Source organism: Nylanderia fulva, unplaced genomic scaffold, assembly GCF_048542155.1.
Source record: "Nylanderia fulva isolate GAGA-0341 unplaced genomic scaffold, ASM4854215v1 Scaffold58, whole genome shotgun sequence".
Classification (NCBI taxonomy): Eukaryota; Metazoa; Arthropoda; class Insecta; order Hymenoptera; family Formicidae; genus Nylanderia; species Nylanderia fulva.
In genome coordinates, this window is record NW_028190676.1 from 726,768 (window position 1) to 745,333 (window position 18,566).

Genomic DNA, 18,566 nt, shown 5'->3' on the forward strand with positions numbered 1-18,566 from the left:
CGAAAATAAAAATGTATATGGGGTGGGACATTAAAATAGGACATATACAAGGTGATTCATTTTAATTGCTCTAGGCAAATATTTCGAAAACTGAGATACGAAAAAATGTTTCAAACAAAAGTTTTTTTTTATATTAGGAGGACATAAGATGGTGTCATTGGTTTGACCTTGTATAATTATTTGAAGGTTACTTTAATTTCTTAAATGAAACCCCTATTTTTTAATTACATTTTTAATTATTCTTGTAGCTTATTTCGAGAGCTTCCTAAAACACTATAATAAAATACTTTTCTCTTAAGTACTTTTTAAGTTATAAGGCTTGAAGCCAACAATTTTTTACATAAAATGAGAAAAATATTTTATTACAATGTTTTAGAAGCTCTCGAGATAAACTATAAGAACATGCAGTGAAAACTAGTAGGTTCCATTTAAGAAATTAAAAGTGACCTTTGTATAATTTTCAAACGACTATCCAAGGTCAAAATTTTGCCGCTATCTTACTTGAAACCATACAACTTTTCTGAAATATTTTTTTATAAAATGTCATGTTTTCAAAATAACTGGGGGTGTTCCGACATATATATGTATATATATATATTTTCTTTTTTTACAATATATTTTAGGTGGCGATGCGCACTCGGCGAGGCGTGAATTCTTATCATATTGCCTATCTTTAATGCGCGCTCACAACAGCGAACACAGAGACAGTTTACCGGTTTTGGACGTCTCGGCTTTAAGACACGTCGCTTATGTATTTGATGCGCTTGTATATTATATGCGCTCTCTTTCGGAGCCTCTTTCTTCCAGAAGCGAGACTCAGAAAGAATCGTCCACTTATTCCAGTTGGAATGATCAGGTGTGTTAAAGTAGTTTTATGGCCATTTTTTTTTAATTTAATTTAATTTTTTTTATTAGATTCGAATAAATAAAAAATTCTGATAATGATATATCAATTCTTTATTCGCAGGATGAAAATGATAATGACGAGGGCGAGGAATACAACTCTCCAGCACCGACTGCCATGGAAACAGACTCTGTAGATTATCCGGATTTACTTCAAGTACCCATATGCGGATCTGGAAATCACGGCAACTCGCCGCCGAAAGGAAGGAAACATCCCTTCTTACAAAGATCAGATTCTACCTTGTGCCTTGGTTGCCCGCCTCTAGATCCATTCGACACCGTGATAGGCGAAGCGCTTCCGTTAGCCGATCAGCCGCATTTATTGCAGCCGCACTCGAGACGCGAAGATCTCTTCGGCATCCCGAGGCAGCCAGCTTGTTCCGCCGCAGGTGGATGCGGTCAGAATTCCTTGGAAGGTCTGCCAACGAGACTGGGTCTTTCCGCAAGGGGTACCGATAATCGTAACAACCTGACAGCTCCGACATTCAGTCAGGTTGTGCAGGGACCGCTTTCCGCTTCTGCTACTTTAGAATCGAGAAGAAACTCCACTGGAGAATTAAATCCTACCAAATATATGGTAATATCTTACGAACGAGAGCTTTAGGAAAAGTATATCAGGTTTTATTTTGAATAATTAAAGCTCTTGAATCCTCGGTTATGTTAGATTGTGACATCAGAGACGAGAAAGCACACGCTGAAAATTCTTAGATTTTTTCAAGGTTATTTAAAGGTCAACCTAGGTTTTTTTAAAAGGAACTGATCCGTTATATATATATATATATATATATATATATATATATATATATATATATGGATTTCTCGCAATATTTGGTGTAAAAAGTTATAAAAGTAAGATGACCAAAAAATAAATAGTTTATCAGATATTTTATACAATTCGATAATTTTAATTTAAACAAATTATAAAATATCGTACAATATATTCATTTTTCGATCATTTTACCTCAATAATTTTCATGCATAAAATAATAAGAGGAATCAATTATTGTAAAGAAAACACAAGTGCTTTTAAGAAAAATATATAAATTGCAATTAATAGTTATATTTTTTCATAAAAACAACTATGTGTTTTCTTTACAACAATTAATTCCTCATTATTGTACGCGTAAAGATATTGAGGTAAAATCATCGAAAAATGAATATTTTATAATTTTTCTAAAATTATATCAAAATAAAGTATAAAGTATAAAATATCTCGTAAACTATTTATTTTTTGACTATCCTACTCTTATTACTCTATGTCGAATATAAAAAAAGATAGGGTGATTTTATTTAAAAAACTAGGTTAATCTTAATAATAATTAATAGTTAATGATAATAGTTTTAATTCATAATAACAGTTATAATAATTAATAATAATAGTTAATAATTTTGAAAAACATCAAAAGAGGCAATTAAAGTCACAATATTATATTCCCTTACTTTTGCCTGATATATTTTTCTTAAAATTCAACGATTTTTTTTGCCTATTAAGATTGAAATAAATCACCCAATATATATATATATATATATATATACAGGATGTCTGGTGACTTGCGTTTAACACGTTAATGAGAGATTTCTGAGGCGATTTGGAGACGATTTTTCCTCAGCAAAAATGTCCATGCACCAATAATTTTTTAGTTATAAATGATTGGAAATAAAAGTTTTTTTTGTAAACTAAGCCTTGTAAAAATTAATTATTAACAAAACTACATTTTTTAGTTAATTTCAGGTAAAGTTTACTATAATAGAATTTTAATTTAAGGCTTAGTTACATAGATACATGATTTAAAAAATTAGGAACATTAAAAAAATGATGACCTTTCTCATCATTTTCACTGAGGAGGAAAAATAGTCTCCAAATCGCCTCAGGAATCTCCCATTAACGTGTAAAACGCGGGTCATCGGACATCCGATATATGTGTGTGTGTATGTGTGTGAATTAATAAAATTAATACAATAAAATTTCAGGATAAGTTAAAATCCTGTAATCATCCTAATGAGGGACACCTTCTCGTAGCGGAACAAATTGATAGAGCGCCTATTATAGTGTCTACGAATAATCAAAGTGACGCAACAGCGAGCGTCAAAGGCAAAGATGTATGCAAAAATAATAGAAGCGTCATAGTCAGAGCTGGAACAGTCTCGGTAAGGACATTATAATTTTATTTTTGATTGTACAATAAAAATTGTTTGATTTAAAGGAGGACAAATGGCGCTACTGGCTTTTTTCTAAAAAGCACTTTTCAAAGTCGTTTGCTTTTTTAAACAAAATTACTATAATTTTTTTAATATAAAATCGATTCCTTGCAATTATTGACATAAAAAGTCAATACATTGTCATTTTTTATCCCATTTCCTATTTTTTATTATGTCTAATATTAATTGGAAATTTATTCTTCGAAGGAATCGAATACGAGTAAAATCGGCGCGCCCGAGATATTGGTTGTCCCAACCATCGACAGTCAAAACGTCTCCGAGGAGGTCGACCCGGCCGCGACGAGTCACGAGATATCGGCTCACGAGACCGTCGAGACGAGTCCGGTGGATTCCGCGAAAGCGGTGTCGTCGATCGGGACGAATATCTCGCACAACATCTTACTGGGACGATGGCGATTGGCATTGGATCTCTTCGGACGAGTCTTTATGGAGGATGTAGGCCTGGAGGCTGGTTCCGTTGTGTCCGAATTGGGAGGCTTTCCCGTGAAGGAGGCCAAATTCCGTAGAGATATGGAGAAATTGAGAAATTCCCAGCAAAAGGATATCACTATCAAGGTAACGATTTGTCTGGTGAACACACATAGTATATATGTATAGTTATGCCACGTATAAATTTAAACTTTATGTAACTGTATTATACAGTGTCATCAATTTTAATCGACCATCAAAAATTTTTTTGAATTTGATTTAAAGGATAAAAGATGACGCTACTGATTTTTTTTAAAGAGCACTTTTCAAGGTCATTTAAAAGTCATTGTTTTTTTAATGGAACTACTATTTTTTTTATATAAATTATTTTATATAACTTTTTATATAAATCGATTCTTTGTAATTTTTGGCATAAAAAGTTGTAAGGATAAGATTGCCAAAAATTGAATAGTTTATAAAATATTATATTTTATATTATATTTTATTCTCGTTGCGGTCACGTTTTTTTATAACTTTTTATGTCAAAAATTGCAAGGAATCGATTTTACATTAAAAAAAATTATAGTAGTTTCGTTTAAAAAAAGTAAATGATCTTCAAATGACCTTGAAGTGCTCTTTAGAAAAAAAGTCAGTAGCACTATCTTTTGTCTCTTCGAATTAAGCAACTTTTGTTGTACAATAAAAAATAAAAAAGTTTTTGGGGATCGATTAAAATTGGACATCCTGTGTACACTATCGAATACCAATTATCATCATCGTTTGCCAGGTGGAACGAGACAGAACGCAATTATTGATGCAGACAATGAAGGAGTTGAATACGCAGTATAATATATATAATAGAAGAGCTTCAAACACTCCGCCTTTGGCAGTGAATCGAGTGAAGGTCTTTTTCAAGGACGAACCTGGCGAAGGAGCCGGTGTCACTCGAAGCTTTTATACCGCAATTGCTGAGGTTTATAAAAAGATGAAATTAGCGTAAGACAAGTTCTTAATCAGGATTTATATTATTATTATTTTTTAGGCATTACTAGCAAATGAAAAACTTCCGAATCTTGAACCGGCACAAGTGGGATCGAAATACACGCAATACAATGTTTTGCAGAAACTGAAAAGCAGGGATCGCGATCGCGATCTCAGACGACAAGTATGTCGAAAAGACTAGTCTCTAATTTTTTTCTATAAATTTTTTATATAATTTTATATAATTTTAAAATATTTTTTATAATTTTTTATAATTTTTTAGATTTTTTTAAATAAAATTTTATATAATTTTTTATGTAATTTTATATAATTTTTTATAAAAATTGTATATGCAAGGTGTTTTGTTAATTAATCTTTACATACGCAATTTTATTTCAGAATACGCGTTCTTCTGGAAAATGTCGCGAGACGCGCCGCACTTTATCCTTCGACGCTCGTTCCTTCCATCCATCCAACACGATTGAAGGAAACAACAGTTCCACACCTGGTAGCTCGTCGTCCAGCACTCACCCCTTGCCAATCAATCATCCTAATAACGATCATTTGACCATGCATCAACAGCAGCTCGGCGACAGATTGTATCCTAAGGTTTTTATATTAAAAATATTTAAAAAAGGTAAAAATTTTCTCTCGACCGTACTGGCAAATATTATTTATTCAATCACAACGTTTCGACCCTTTTTTAAGTCCTTATCAAGTAATTTGTAAAATTAAAAATAAAATTATAATTCTAAGATGTCAAGAACGAACATAGTGTCGATTTGACAACACGTCAAGACTCTTAGACGAGTTATTGGAGACAGTCTCCAACGTTTCGACCCTTTTTTGAGTCCTTATCAAGTAATTTGTAAAATTAAAAATAAAATTATAATTCTAAGATGTCAAGAACGAACATAGTGTCGATTTGACAACACGTCAAGACTCTTATTAGACGAGTTATTAGAGACAGTCTCCAATAACTCGTCTAAGAGTCTTGACGTGTTGTCAAATCGACACTATGTTCGTTCTTGACATCTTAGAATTATAATTTTATTTTTAATTTTACAAATTACTTGATAAGGACTCAAAAAAGGGTCGAAACGTTGTGATTGAATAAATAATATTTGCCAGTACGGTCGAGAGAAGATTTTTACCTTTTTTAAATTCTGTCTGGCGATTCTCAAATATCTACGTTCTTAAAAATATTTAAAATGTATAAAAAGTAAAATTATTTATAAATTTTTTTATAAATAATTTATAAAAATAGTAATATCAAACACAGGATCAATGTACGAGCAAAGAATTGGGTGTCATAAAAATGATGTTACTAAGAAGTGTTTGACTATTTAATAATGTCTACTAAATATAAAATACATATACATACGTTTCGACTTACTTAGTCTTCCTCAGTGTTAATATATGACACTCGATTCTTTGCTCGTACATTGGTCCTGTATTTGATATTACTATTTGCATTGTAAAAACACGAACTATTTTATTGTTTGTAATTTTAAAAATTTATAAAAATAATTTATAAAATTATTAGAAAAGAATAGGGAACATTTCTTCTATGTTAAAAACTTTTTGTTTAGTAATATTCATTTTATAATTTTTTTTGTCTATTAACAGGTACACGCTTTACGGCCAGCATTAGCTGAAAAGATAACCGGTATGTTGTTGGAATTGTCACCGGCCCAACTGCTGATGCTTTTGGCTTCGGAGGACGCTCTCCGGCTGAAAGTGGAAGAGGCATTTGAATTGATTCACAGTCATACTCAAGACCTGACCAGTGAAATGCTAGATCTCGATGTATTCAGCTTAACCGAGCGTTGCGCAGCGAATAAGAAGAAAATGGAAAATAGCATTTTAGACGACACCGAGGACAATGCTCCGCTTTTTTATTCCCCCGGTAAACGCGGCTTTTATACACCAAGACAGGGCAGAGGCAGCTACGAACGATTAAACGCGTTCAGGAATGTAGGAAGGTGAGTTTTCAAGTGCTCGATTCAATATATTGAAAAAATATATTGTGACGCATATAATAAATTGAAATTCGTTTTATATTTTTTCGTTTCAGACTTATAGGATTGTGCCTCTTACAAAATGAGCTTTGCCCACTATTTTTAAATCGTCATGTAATTAAATATATCCTAGGAAGGCCTATACGTTTTCACGATCTTGCATTTTTCGATTCTGTTATTTATGAAAGTCTGCGACAACTGGTCATCGATGCTGAAACGAAGGACAGTAATAGTTTGTTCTCGGCGTTGGATCTTACATTCAGGTATAATTTTATATATTCTAGTATCAAACATTTTTGAAAATTATACAGGGTGTATACTCCCGCGAAAAACCTGGGAAACCTAGAATTCTCAGGGAATTTTTTCTACCTGGAAAACTTCTGGAATACTCATAGAATTTATTTTAAAAGGAAATTTTTTTAAAAATTGCCCCTTTGATTTTATTTTCAAAGATATCTTTAACGAATATAAAATTTATTAGGTTTGTATAAAGTATATTAAAAAATATATTTTATTATAAAATATAATATATTATTATCATTAAAAATATTTTATTTGTTACAAAAATTATGTATAACAAAAATATACTTAATTCAAAATTGTATTAAACATTTTTTTAAATACTTTAATTTTACTTGGAATTTTGAAGAAAAGTAAAAAATCGTGGAATTTATTTATAAGATTTCAGCAAATAACAAACTCCGACAAAGTAGCAACACACATATCCAAAACATGTGCACGTATACACAACGCATGCATACATACGTACGAATCGTATTTCTAATTACAAATTTTTATTAGACTTCTAATCTAGGTTTAGAGGATAACAGTGCTTTCTTTCGTGTCCTCTAATCTCAGGGAATGTGCATTTTTAGTCGTACAAGTATAAAGCACATATTGTGATGAGGTTGACAGTTCGTCTGCAATTCGAGATGTCAAATCGAGATGAAAATAGATTAAAAAAAACTGTTATTTCTCATTTTTTATATCAAATCGAATTTTCCTGGGATTTTTTATGCATGTATTGCAATTGTAGAGAATTCTATCAAATTAAAAAAAAGATATACTATAGAATTACGAAAATATACGACTGCGTCGATAAAACAGAAATCGAGAGGGATCCCCCAAATTAGCAAACATAAAATCAATTGTGTCAGAGAATTACAAGTAATTTTATATGTAATTTAAATGTTCTTTTTTGCATTCCAGTATTGATTTGTGTCCCGAGGAAGGCGGCGGTTCAATCGAGCTGATATCCAACGGCCGCGACATTGAAGTGACTGCGAACAATGTGTACGATTATGTGCGAAAATACGCCGAAGTTCGCATGATCAAGGTGCAGGAGAAGGCTCTGCATGCTATGCGCGACGGGGTGTTCGACGTCCTCCCCGACGGCGCGTTCGATGGTCTGACGTCCGAAGACCTGAGACTCCTCCTGAACGGAGTCGGGGATATCAACGTGTCGGTTCTGATATCGTATACGTCATTCAATGACGAATCTGGCGAGTCGACGGAACGATTGGTGAAGTTTAAACGTTGGTTATGGTCCATCGTTGAGAAAATGTCGCACGTAGAGAGGCAGGACTTGGTGAGAATTTTTGTGCACTGTTAATTACACTAGTTTACAAATATATTATATATTTATATATTTTTTTTTTTCATTATTTTAAAGCAGACAAGGCGTTTCTTATAGATTTTTGGGTGCTAAAAAAACTGCTGCAAACCAATTTTTCAACACCACGTCAGGTTTTCGAAATAATCGAGGTTTAATTTAAAAAAAGGCTTTTTTTTCTTTTTTTGTGAAAAATATTAACGTTATCTGGAAATTTGGATCAGATGTCATGTATTGTTCATCTTCTATAAAATGTATTTTTTTTTATTTTGTTATCTTTTCGATTTTCTCGCCCCGACTATGTTATAGATTGTGACGTCAGAGTTGAGAAAGCACACGTTGAAAATTCTTAAATGCCAATTTTAAATGAAAAGATATTTGGATTATTATTATGGCATCTAAAAATTTTTCCCGAATTTTCTCGCCTCTGACGTCACAATTTCAATGGTGGATGAGGATTCAGAAGCCTTAAATGTTTAGAAATCATGGAATTTTAGAAAAAAATGTTTCGTGTAAAAGTTTTCCGACTTCGAGAGAGATATAAGATTGATTTGATCTTGTGCATTTTTCAAAGTCTTTTAAAGATCCTATCTGTCAAGGTCATTTAAAAGTCAATCTATTTTTTTTAAACTTCCATTTTTTACATATGTATATGGATTTCTCGCAGTATTCGGTGTAAAATATTTTTTTATTTCGAAATGGCATCTAAGAATTTTTAGCGCGTGTTTTTTCACCTCTGACGTCACAATTTCAATATGATTGGCGAGAAGCCAGAAGTTTTTTAAAACCTTCCTAACATGGTTAAAATAATGAGAATTTTTGTAAACTGATGTAATTAAATAAATTGTCATTGTATAATATAATTTATATCTTCATATGTATGTCCATAGGTATATTTTTGGACTGGTTCTCCCGCGCTGCCCGCAAGCGAGGACGGTTTCCAGCCGATGCCGACCGTAACAATTCGGCCGGCGGACGACGCGCATCTGCCAACCGCGAATACATGTATTTCCCGATTATATGTTCCGCTGTACAGCTCTCGTCATGTGTTACGGCACAAGCTGCTTCTCGCTATTAAATCAAAAAATTTCGGATTCGTATGAATTTATAATATCTTGCGTCGACTATGTGTTATATATAATGCAAGACGGAGATTCAGACAGTTGTTGATGAGATGATACAAGATACCGGAGTTGTATATGTTGTTATTTTTTTCCCCTCTAGAAAAAAATTTTTAACATTTATAAATTTATAAAAGGTGTAATTATGCGTATGATTTTTTTTGTTCCTGAAAGAAATAGTTATCTTCGTAAATAGGGAGAGAACTTTATATTATATAAAATGTCTTATTTAGTCTCTCTCTTCTCTCTCTCTTTCTCTCTTTATAGTGAACAAATAAAGTTTTCTCTAAAATTATACGAGGACTTTTTAATTACTTACCTTATATACATGTATATTACTTTATATACGTTTCGCATTTTCTACTCAAAGCAGATTTAATAATAATAATAATAATAATCTAACAAATTGTTATGTTACGTAATTTTAATTATGTCTTTATATTATTTCATGTATTCTATTTAATGTTTTCACATAAAAGTTATTTCATTTCGCTAATAATTTTCACATTGTGATAAAAATATTTTTATTATGCAGTTTTAAAATGTAACATAAAATAATGACAACGTTTTTTTGAGAAACTGAATTTTTTATGTATATTAATAGTAAGTTTTTTGAATAAAGTTAACATATAGTTACATATATACATGTGTGTCATATATGTATGTATATATATATATATATATATATATATATATATATATAAAATTTATGTATTGTATATACATATATATGAAATGCATACATGTATGTATGTAAAACTTAAAAGACTACAAATGAATGTCAGATTATAAAATGTGAGATTTAATATTCAACAGGATGACAAGATTTTCGACCAATATGTATTTCAGTCTCAACACAGAAGCTAGAGAATTATTAACAAGTAAACAGTTGTATATAAATAATACCGCAAAATATTATTAAATATTAATCTCTTTATCTTGTTAATTACATTGTGTGTATGTGTACACATGTGTTTTTATTTGATATTTGTAATTTAAATTAACTAAACGTTAAAACAATAAGAAAAATAATCTAGGAATGTCAAGCTGCTTATTTCGCTGTACTGTTATTTTTCCTTTAGCATTGAAATCATGTTTCTAATATAAAATTATATAAACTCTGTTTGTAGCGCTGCTTAGTTTTGGTATATGTTTCTTTTTTTCGCACAGAGTGTTATAACAATATATATTTTCGAAATGATTTATTATTTTAAAAAAGAAAAAAATTCAAGTTTTTTTTATAGTTTAAATATATTTTTTCCTATATGGTAAACTGAAATAGTAAAAAATAATCCATTATCTTTAATTTACTTAAAAAAAAGTCTAATGCTAATATATATTTATATATAATATAATAAATCTCATTATTTATAAATTTCTAAAAATCTCGTAAAGAGTTATATACAATAATTATATTATCAATTATTTACTTGACAAAAGTATCGAGAGAGAGATAGAAACTTATGTACAATGTATGGTTACCTATTGACCACTTCCTGAACTGTTTTGGGGTAATTTTGCTGTCGCTTGGCTTAATTGGGCCAAAGTTTCTGGAGTTGCGTGCGCTTTTAATATCGAATTTTCCGCCTCCAATTGATTGATGCGATCCATAAGTTCCGCTATTTTTTCTTTCAGCACCTCCACTTCTTCACGTACCGCGAACATTAAATGACTCTTCACCAGATCCTAGAAAAGATTATATTATATATTCCAACTGTTATCATACTTTAAGTTAACAAGATTGATTATAGTCCCAGGTAACAAACTGACGCCATAAACGTTAAAATAATGTCATTAGACATCGAATAACGTCATTTTGATGTATAATGATGTCAATTTACTACTTGGGTTAGCTTGATTATTAAAAGCCTCTTACCATAGCTTGTTCGATCTTGTTATCAATTGCCACAGCGCTTGTCCCTGACATACTACAATATAAATTTATTAATATAAATATATGTATAGTTTTTAAATTATATATATATATATATATATATATATATAATGTATATTAAATATTATATTAAATATATTGAATAATTATACATATATATATTAAATATAAAAATGAATATAAATATAAAAATCATTAACTTGCCCACACACACATATATATATGTGTGTGGGCAAGTTAATAATTTTTTGTAAACTAAGTTAAGTTAAAATTAATTGCTTAAATTAATTTAGTTAATAATTAGTTAAATTAAAAGTTGCATGAACAAAAAATTAACTCACAGTTAAAGTTAAGTTAAGATTAAATTAACTGAAGTTAAATCAAAAGTTAATTTTTAAAATTATTTATATTAAATTAGAATTTTGTTTGTCAATTCTTTTAAAATTTATAATAACAAATAACAAAGAACTTTTGATTTTTATATAGAAATATATTTTGATATTTACAATTAATGACAAATAAACATAAACATTAATAATACTTTATTTTAAAAATAATACGTTTATAACTTATAAAAAAACGATAATAGTATTCAGAGATAAAAGAAATTTAACTTAGAAAAAAAGTTAATAAGTTTAAGGTAAAAAATAACTAGTTAAAGTTAAAAATTAATACATTTTAAATTAACTAAGCTAAGTTATTAACTTTTTAACTTTTAACTAATTAACTATTACCCAACCCTGTTGTGTATATATATATATATATATATATACATATATATATATATATATATATATATATATATATAATGTATATTAAATATTATATATATACAATATATATTAAATAATTAAAATGAATATCTATATATAATGTATATTAATTATACACATAAATTAAAAATATATTATATAATAAAATATAATGTACTAAATAATTATATATATTGAATATATATATAAAATAATTGTTGGTTTGTGATATCTTTGCGAAAGAAGATACCTTTCATTATCCTCAAGGGTACGATGTTCATCGCTGCCCTGTGTGACTTCAGCCAATGAGGATTCCAGAAGAGTCGCGTCTGCAGACTGTATAGTAGCAGCATTAGCAACGATACCAGAGATAGATTCCTGCTCCGGATCGGATTGATGAAATGCAATATTCCCTTGTTGCAGCTGTCCGCTGACAACATTCTGACAGCCCGTCGTCACCTGGGTGATCTGCACTGGAGCGGTGCTGTTGGACGTCTGGGGTGGTATTTGCTGGCTCGTGGGCGCAATCACTTGGGTTGCACCAGCAGGATGAATCGTCGACGAGGCCTGCTGCGCCGTCTGAGGAACTTTATGAATATTCTGCATGCCCTGGATTCCCTGTATGGCAGTAAGCGGCTCGGTGATCTGGGCGATCTGCGGTTTCTGCGTCTGCAGGGGCTGCTGACAGCCACTGGCAGCTGCCTCCGATGTCTGATGCTGCGTGACGAGGATGTTTGGCGTCTGGGAGGTCGGAGGAACCGTGGTAGGTTGACAGATACTCTGCACCGGCAAGGATTGATTCTGGGCGCTCACCGTCACATAGGTTTCCTCATTTGAATGAGGTATATTTTGCTGGGAGGTCACTGCGCTATTACTAGTCTGAGTTATGATAGGGATACTCTGCCCCAGGTTACTGGGATGAGTAGCCTGCAGGCTGGAAGGTAACGTGGACCCTTGACCAGCCTGCGGCGGTGGTTGTTGCTGCTGCTGGGTGACTATCGGCTGGGTCTGGGCTGGAAAGTATTGGGGAATCTGCTGCGCAGGTGGCTGCTGTTGTTGCTTGGCTTGACTCTGCGCAGGATTATGCTGTACATTGGGGGATATCGAGTTGTTCACCGCATAATTCGCACTTGTAACCGACTGTGCGGAGTTGCTGTGCACTTTGTCCGGATGGGAGGACACCGGTCCATTAGCATCGATGCTAATTCCCTTATCGTCAGTCACTACAGATTGCTTTGCAGCCTCTGGTACAACAATCCCGCTGTCCGTCACTCCGTAGGATATGCACACCTCGTTGGGATCGGACACTTTGGGAGTACCAATCGCAGTTGGCTGATTGACCGAAGTATGATCCAGGTAGTCCATGCATGTCCACCGTCCCCTCTTGAAAGGCTCTGTGCTCTCAATCTTTACCACCTTGAATCTCTCGTTCCTCCCATGAGAGTGGACCTCTCTTAGGTCCGAGTCCTGCTTGACATTACTGGATAACAAATTGATGATGTTGTTGTCCGTGACAGAGGTGATGTCCAGGGTACTGATATTGCTATCGTTGACTGAGTTGTTCACGCTGCCTCCCTCAGAAGGTACAATCGCCAGGCCATACTGGGAGCTGGTGGGGATCACCGGGGCGGTGCTGAGAGCCGCGTTGCTGGTGTTGAAGAAGACGTCCTCCTTGGAGAAGGTGTCCTCGCTGTAGCTCGGAGTCTCCAGGTCGAGGTCCGTAATCCGGGAGTGCTCCACGGAGTTGTCCTCCGTGTGGGACTCGTCCAGGTCGTCGTTCGAGTCCTCGCCGGCATCATTGCTCATGCGGCAGCCTACGGTGACGCTGGTGATCTGGAAGGAGGACGTCTTCTTGCGGTTGCACTGACCGCCTCCTCCACCCCCTGTCACCTGCGCGTTGATCAGGCCGACCGGCTGGTGCGGCCTGTCGATCTCCCCGAGACGGATCGTCTCCGTGGTGGTGCGGTGCACCGGGTTCGCGACCTTCCTGCTGGTACCATCGGACGACAGCTTGTGCGACTTTCTGTGGACATTATCTGCCATTATTATGGGGACTTAGCATTCGAGGGATGCACCCGTCCTCGAGCATGGTAGACCCGACATCGTCCTGGCATACGCTTTTTTTTTTTTAATTCCTCTCTGAAACCCAGAGGAAGTTCTCGCTAATTTTTTAAGTTCTAGTTTGCTGTCTCTTTCTCTCTCACTCTATTTCGTTCTCCCTCTCTCACTCTCTCTCTTTCTCACTCTCTTGTCGAAAATAGTATGAGATAACGAGTCGAAGACATATTCAGCTTCTTCGTAGAGTTTGACAGCTTCGAACGAGTTTCTTCTAGTGCATTATTGTTAATTTTTTTTTACGGGAGGAGTTTCTTCGCTCGAGCACTGTCCGTCGGTTTTTTGTTTTTTCGCAGCGCACTCGCATGAAAATTTGCGGGAGGTATGGGTCCTCTCCCCGAAGGTGCCGACCGCGACTGTGGGCTCCGTTTGACTTGGCGATATCGCGAAAATTATTTTCTTCCACCTCTACGCGCCCTTATTAGATCCTCTCTCGTTTTCTCCGACAGTCATGCGATAGTCCCATTTAGGCTCCCGTTCGTTCGAAATTATCTCTATCTCGGGAGTAAAATATGTATATTATTCATGTTCTTTTTATACATGTGTGTACGCTCTGTTATACACTGTATAATGTATAAGCGGGCAGTTTAAAAATGGCTGCCGACTTTATGGCTTGCTCCGCTTCACGCTATTTTCGCGAGAGGCGAGAGATGATTCTGCATTTTGATTGGTTCATCGCTTCTTCAAAGCGAAAATATCGGGTTTGTTCATTTTTAGTCTTTTTATAGCTTCTTATTTTTAGCCTTTTTTAGCCTTTTTATAATACAAATATGTATATTATCTATATCTGCATTTTAGATTTAGATGAAAAAATTAAATAAAAAAAGGTATTATCTTGATCTATAAAATCTAGAATAATTTTCAGATAATTTTGGTTTAGAATCAAAGCACATAAAAATACTTAAATAATAGAATTAAAGCAGTAAAGAATCAAAATTTATAAATAAAAATATAAATACATATATTTTTATATCTTTTTTATAATTTACATTTTTTATAACTGTATTTACATAAGCAGTCTTAAAAATTATTATCTATATAAAGTTTAGGCAAAGAATATATAAACGAGTATAGAAGCACGATTCTCGGTACCTCGCGGGTCGCACAAGCTGGTGTACTTGTTATAGTTTACGTCACATATACTGTACTATCTAGAGCATTTCAGTACAGTATACGTGACGTAAACTATAGCAAAGTACCCCAGCTTGTGCGATCCGCGGGGTACCGAGAACCGTGCTTCTATACTTGTCTATATTCTTTGCTTTAGGGCTCATTTTATGAACCCAGCCTTAAGCTTACTTAAATCACCTATTGTGAACCTGGCCTTAAAAAATTGACTATAATCATATAAGTCAAGTATGAGGAAAATACTATACTAGACTCGAATATGAGGAAAATATTTGACTGTGATTAGTCTCAAAGTTTAGGCCGGATTCACAATAGGCGATTTAAGCCCTAAAGAAATTGACTAATTAGACCGGGTCTACAATAGGTGTAATACTTTAAGCGTTAAGATATTCACCAATTATAGTCAAAAATGAAAGGAATAATCGACTGTTATTGGTGAATTTCTTAAAGCTTAGGGAGGATTCATACCTTGGCCGAAAAGGCAAGGGTTGGTTTTCTGCCAAGGTGTGAATCCTCTCTTAGACCTGGTCTACAATAACACAGATTAAGGGTCGGCAGGCGACATGGTGGAGACGCCTATCGGCCGGCCGGGAATTACGGATTCTTATTTTCCAGATATTAGCGAAAATATTGAATGAATCTTATTAAATTTAGGATATTCTTAATCAGTAAGCTCATTTGTAGTCCTCTAAAGAGCTATTTTATGAAAAAAAGATAAAAATAAAAATTTTTAATAAACTTGGGGGAATGCACAGCTAGGAACGGGTAAGGTTGGGTTAGCCGCTAGTCCGTATTTTATTTATTATAAATTTTTAAGAGCGAAAATGTAAAATCCGGCCTTTTAGAGGACTGCTTTATTATATAAAGAATATATTAAAAAAAAATTCACGAAGTTATGTCACTTATTTTATGAAATATCTGGACGATAAGATTCTCACTAGATTCATAAGGAGCAGGGGAAATTTCTGTGGTAACATGCTGACTGCTTGACAAGGAGAGAGCATCATTCCATCTTTGTCTCTCTTACATCGCATATGTAGTAGCGTCCATGTAGGTACAAACACTAATACGTGAGCACACGGATGCAAATATTGAGAGATAATGTTAGCAAAAAGGCTATCATATTATTTTTATTTTTTTGTATATGTATGCATATGTAAATAAAGAACAAAAATAAAAACTATTTTAAGATGACATTTTATAATTAATTTTCTATATGTATTTGCATTTTATTAATATGTATTACATTTTTGATATGTTTTTAATTTATAATTTATATAAACATAAGTATGAAATAAAAATTGAAATAGTTCTGAAAATAAGTATATTAATGATAAAATTATTCAAAACAATAAAAAAATTAAATTTAATATTTTTTAGTGTTTGTACCTACATGGACGCTACTACATATGCGATGTAAGAGAGACAAAGATGGAATGATGCTCTCTCCTTGTCAAGCAGTATTAAAAGCCATATTAAAAGCTCTAGCTTCATTCAATTAATAATCCAATATAATAATCAACAATTATTTTTATATAATATATAGTATTTTTAAATATTTTTAAATATTTAAAAATATTTTTTTTAAGATTAATTGAGGAAAAGAATATTTTAAATATAAAAAAATATTTTAAATATTCTTTTTCAATTAATTTTTAAAACAAATTTTTAAAAATATTTTTATATATTCAAATACTTATTATATTATATAAAAATTATTGTGAATTATACTCATTGGAGTAATAATTATTGATTGAAGCTTGTTATGGCACAAACTGAACATCTTGTACATTGTCTGTATAATATTTTACTTATTTATAAAATGTTTTTTATAAATAAATGAAATATTATATATATATAATATATAAGATTATAATATATAAGATTATTGATGTTACATTGTATAACTCTCATTTCTTCCTCTCTGCTACATAAGTACTTATGACGTGAAAGAACTTACGAGTAACGTATGATGGCTCAATGCAAGAATATTTAATCACGTAAAAAACTTGAGTTCAAATATATCAATATCAATTTTTTTATAATATATTGGAATATAGAAAATCATAGAAATATATTTTTTATATAGGCGATAAACTTAAAAATTTGATATTGAAAATATTTTAATCATTTTACAACTACACATACTATAAATATATAAATGCAAAATAATTCCGTAAATAAATTTCAAGTAATAAATCAATTGCACACATGCACACAGCTGGTATGTAGATTTTTATTAAATTTATTTTCTGAATTATTTTACACTTATATATAGTGTATGTAGTAAAAATATTTTCAATATATTAAAAAATTTTTAAATCGCCGAAATATATTTTTTTATCATTTTTCTATATTCTAATATATATATATATATATATATTATAAAAAAATTGATATTGATATATTTGAACTCTAATTTATATACTGGATGATATACTGAACATCCTTGCATTGATTATACATTACTCAACGTTCTTTCACGTTATAAGTATTTGGAGCAAATTATACAATAGTATCAATAATCAAAAAGAAATCAAGAATATAATCAACATATCCCTTATATAATATATATATATATATATATATATATATATATATATATATATATGTTATATATATACGTTATGCACATATGTGCATAACCATATATACAATTTCCAAAAAGTGGGTGCTTATTAGTCTTGCTACGTTACTGCTTTCTGCTACGGAAGGCCAGAAAGCATTTTCAGGCGGCATCTCGCGTATACCGGCACGGTAGATGAACAAGGAGAACACGTGATTATCGGTCCTTGTCTCTCTTACGTGCGTCCGCGTGAGCGATGCAGTTGGTGTATGTACGTGTACAGACATACACCACTACATAAAACCCGAGAATTGGTTTCTCGGCGTTGGCAACACTGAAACCGGAGTTTCGCGTTGTCACCGCACGAGGTCTCCAATATCAATTCGGAGTTTGCCTGGGTGTACTGCCGACCCTTAATAGACAGATCGCCAAAGGTCTGGATGAAGGAGAGACCAGCATTTCTCACTGATTTCAGCGCCATATCGTAGTAGTGGTCAATGCAGTAACTATTAATACGTTCCTAAGATAGAGCGTCTCATGCTCATGAACTCGTCCGGCGGCATGTACGAGATTTATCTTTTCGTAGCGTTCGCGTATTTCGGAAAGGACAGAATTTTATGATGTTATAAATAAATAAATAAATAAATAAATAAAATATTTACCTGACCTATTATAATTATTTTTTAATAAATGTTTCATTATTATTATCATCTAAGTCTAAGTCGTTTAATTAATTTTTAGTTTTTTAATAATTAATTTAATTTATTCTAATCATTTTAATATGTGAAAAATACTAATACGTATACGTTTTATAATGAATTAATATATTTCGAGAGTCGAATTAT

General features: G+C 32.5%; 2 protein-coding genes across 3 annotated transcripts in view; one reads left to right on the forward strand and one right to left on the reverse strand.

The window, feature by feature from the left end:
* Positions 1-9,561, forward strand: part of hyd (E3 ubiquitin-protein ligase hyd) — a 30,851-nt gene extending 21,290 nt beyond the window's left edge. The window contains exons 27-37 of the mRNA XM_029313327.2: positions 624-856; positions 968-1,480; positions 2,875-3,051; positions 3,310-3,678; positions 4,319-4,504; positions 4,574-4,696; positions 4,912-5,121; positions 6,142-6,497; positions 6,590-6,796; positions 7,743-8,121; positions 9,036-9,561. Of these exons, the coding sequence (XP_029169160.2) occupies positions 624-856; positions 968-1,480; positions 2,875-3,051; positions 3,310-3,678; positions 4,319-4,504; positions 4,574-4,696; positions 4,912-5,121; positions 6,142-6,497; positions 6,590-6,796; positions 7,743-8,121; positions 9,036-9,248 (2,966 nt within the window). The 3' untranslated portion in view covers positions 9,249-9,561. The remainder of the gene's footprint in view (positions 1-623; positions 857-967; positions 1,481-2,874; positions 3,052-3,309; positions 3,679-4,318; positions 4,505-4,573; positions 4,697-4,911; positions 5,122-6,141; positions 6,498-6,589; positions 6,797-7,742; positions 8,122-9,035) is intronic.
* Positions 9,562-10,047: 486 nt separating this feature from the next.
* Positions 10,048-14,608, reverse strand: LOC114939093 (uncharacterized). 2 transcript variants are annotated; one of them, XM_029313330.2, is made up of 4 exons: positions 12,163-14,608; positions 11,143-11,194; positions 10,749-10,952; positions 10,048-10,539 (listed from the first exon to the last, which is right to left on the reverse strand). In XM_029313330.2, exons 1-3 carry the CDS (start codon positions 13,953-13,955, stop codon positions 10,749-10,751), a joined length of 2,049 nt encoding a protein of 682 aa, XP_029169163.1. In that variant the 5' UTR covers positions 13,956-14,608; the 3' UTR covers positions 10,048-10,539. The 2 variants fall into 2 exon arrangements, with proteins under 2 accessions (XP_029169163.1, XP_029169162.1); XM_029313329.2 differs by having other exon boundaries at positions 10,454-10,952.
* Positions 14,609-18,566: the final 3,958 nt, after the last annotated feature.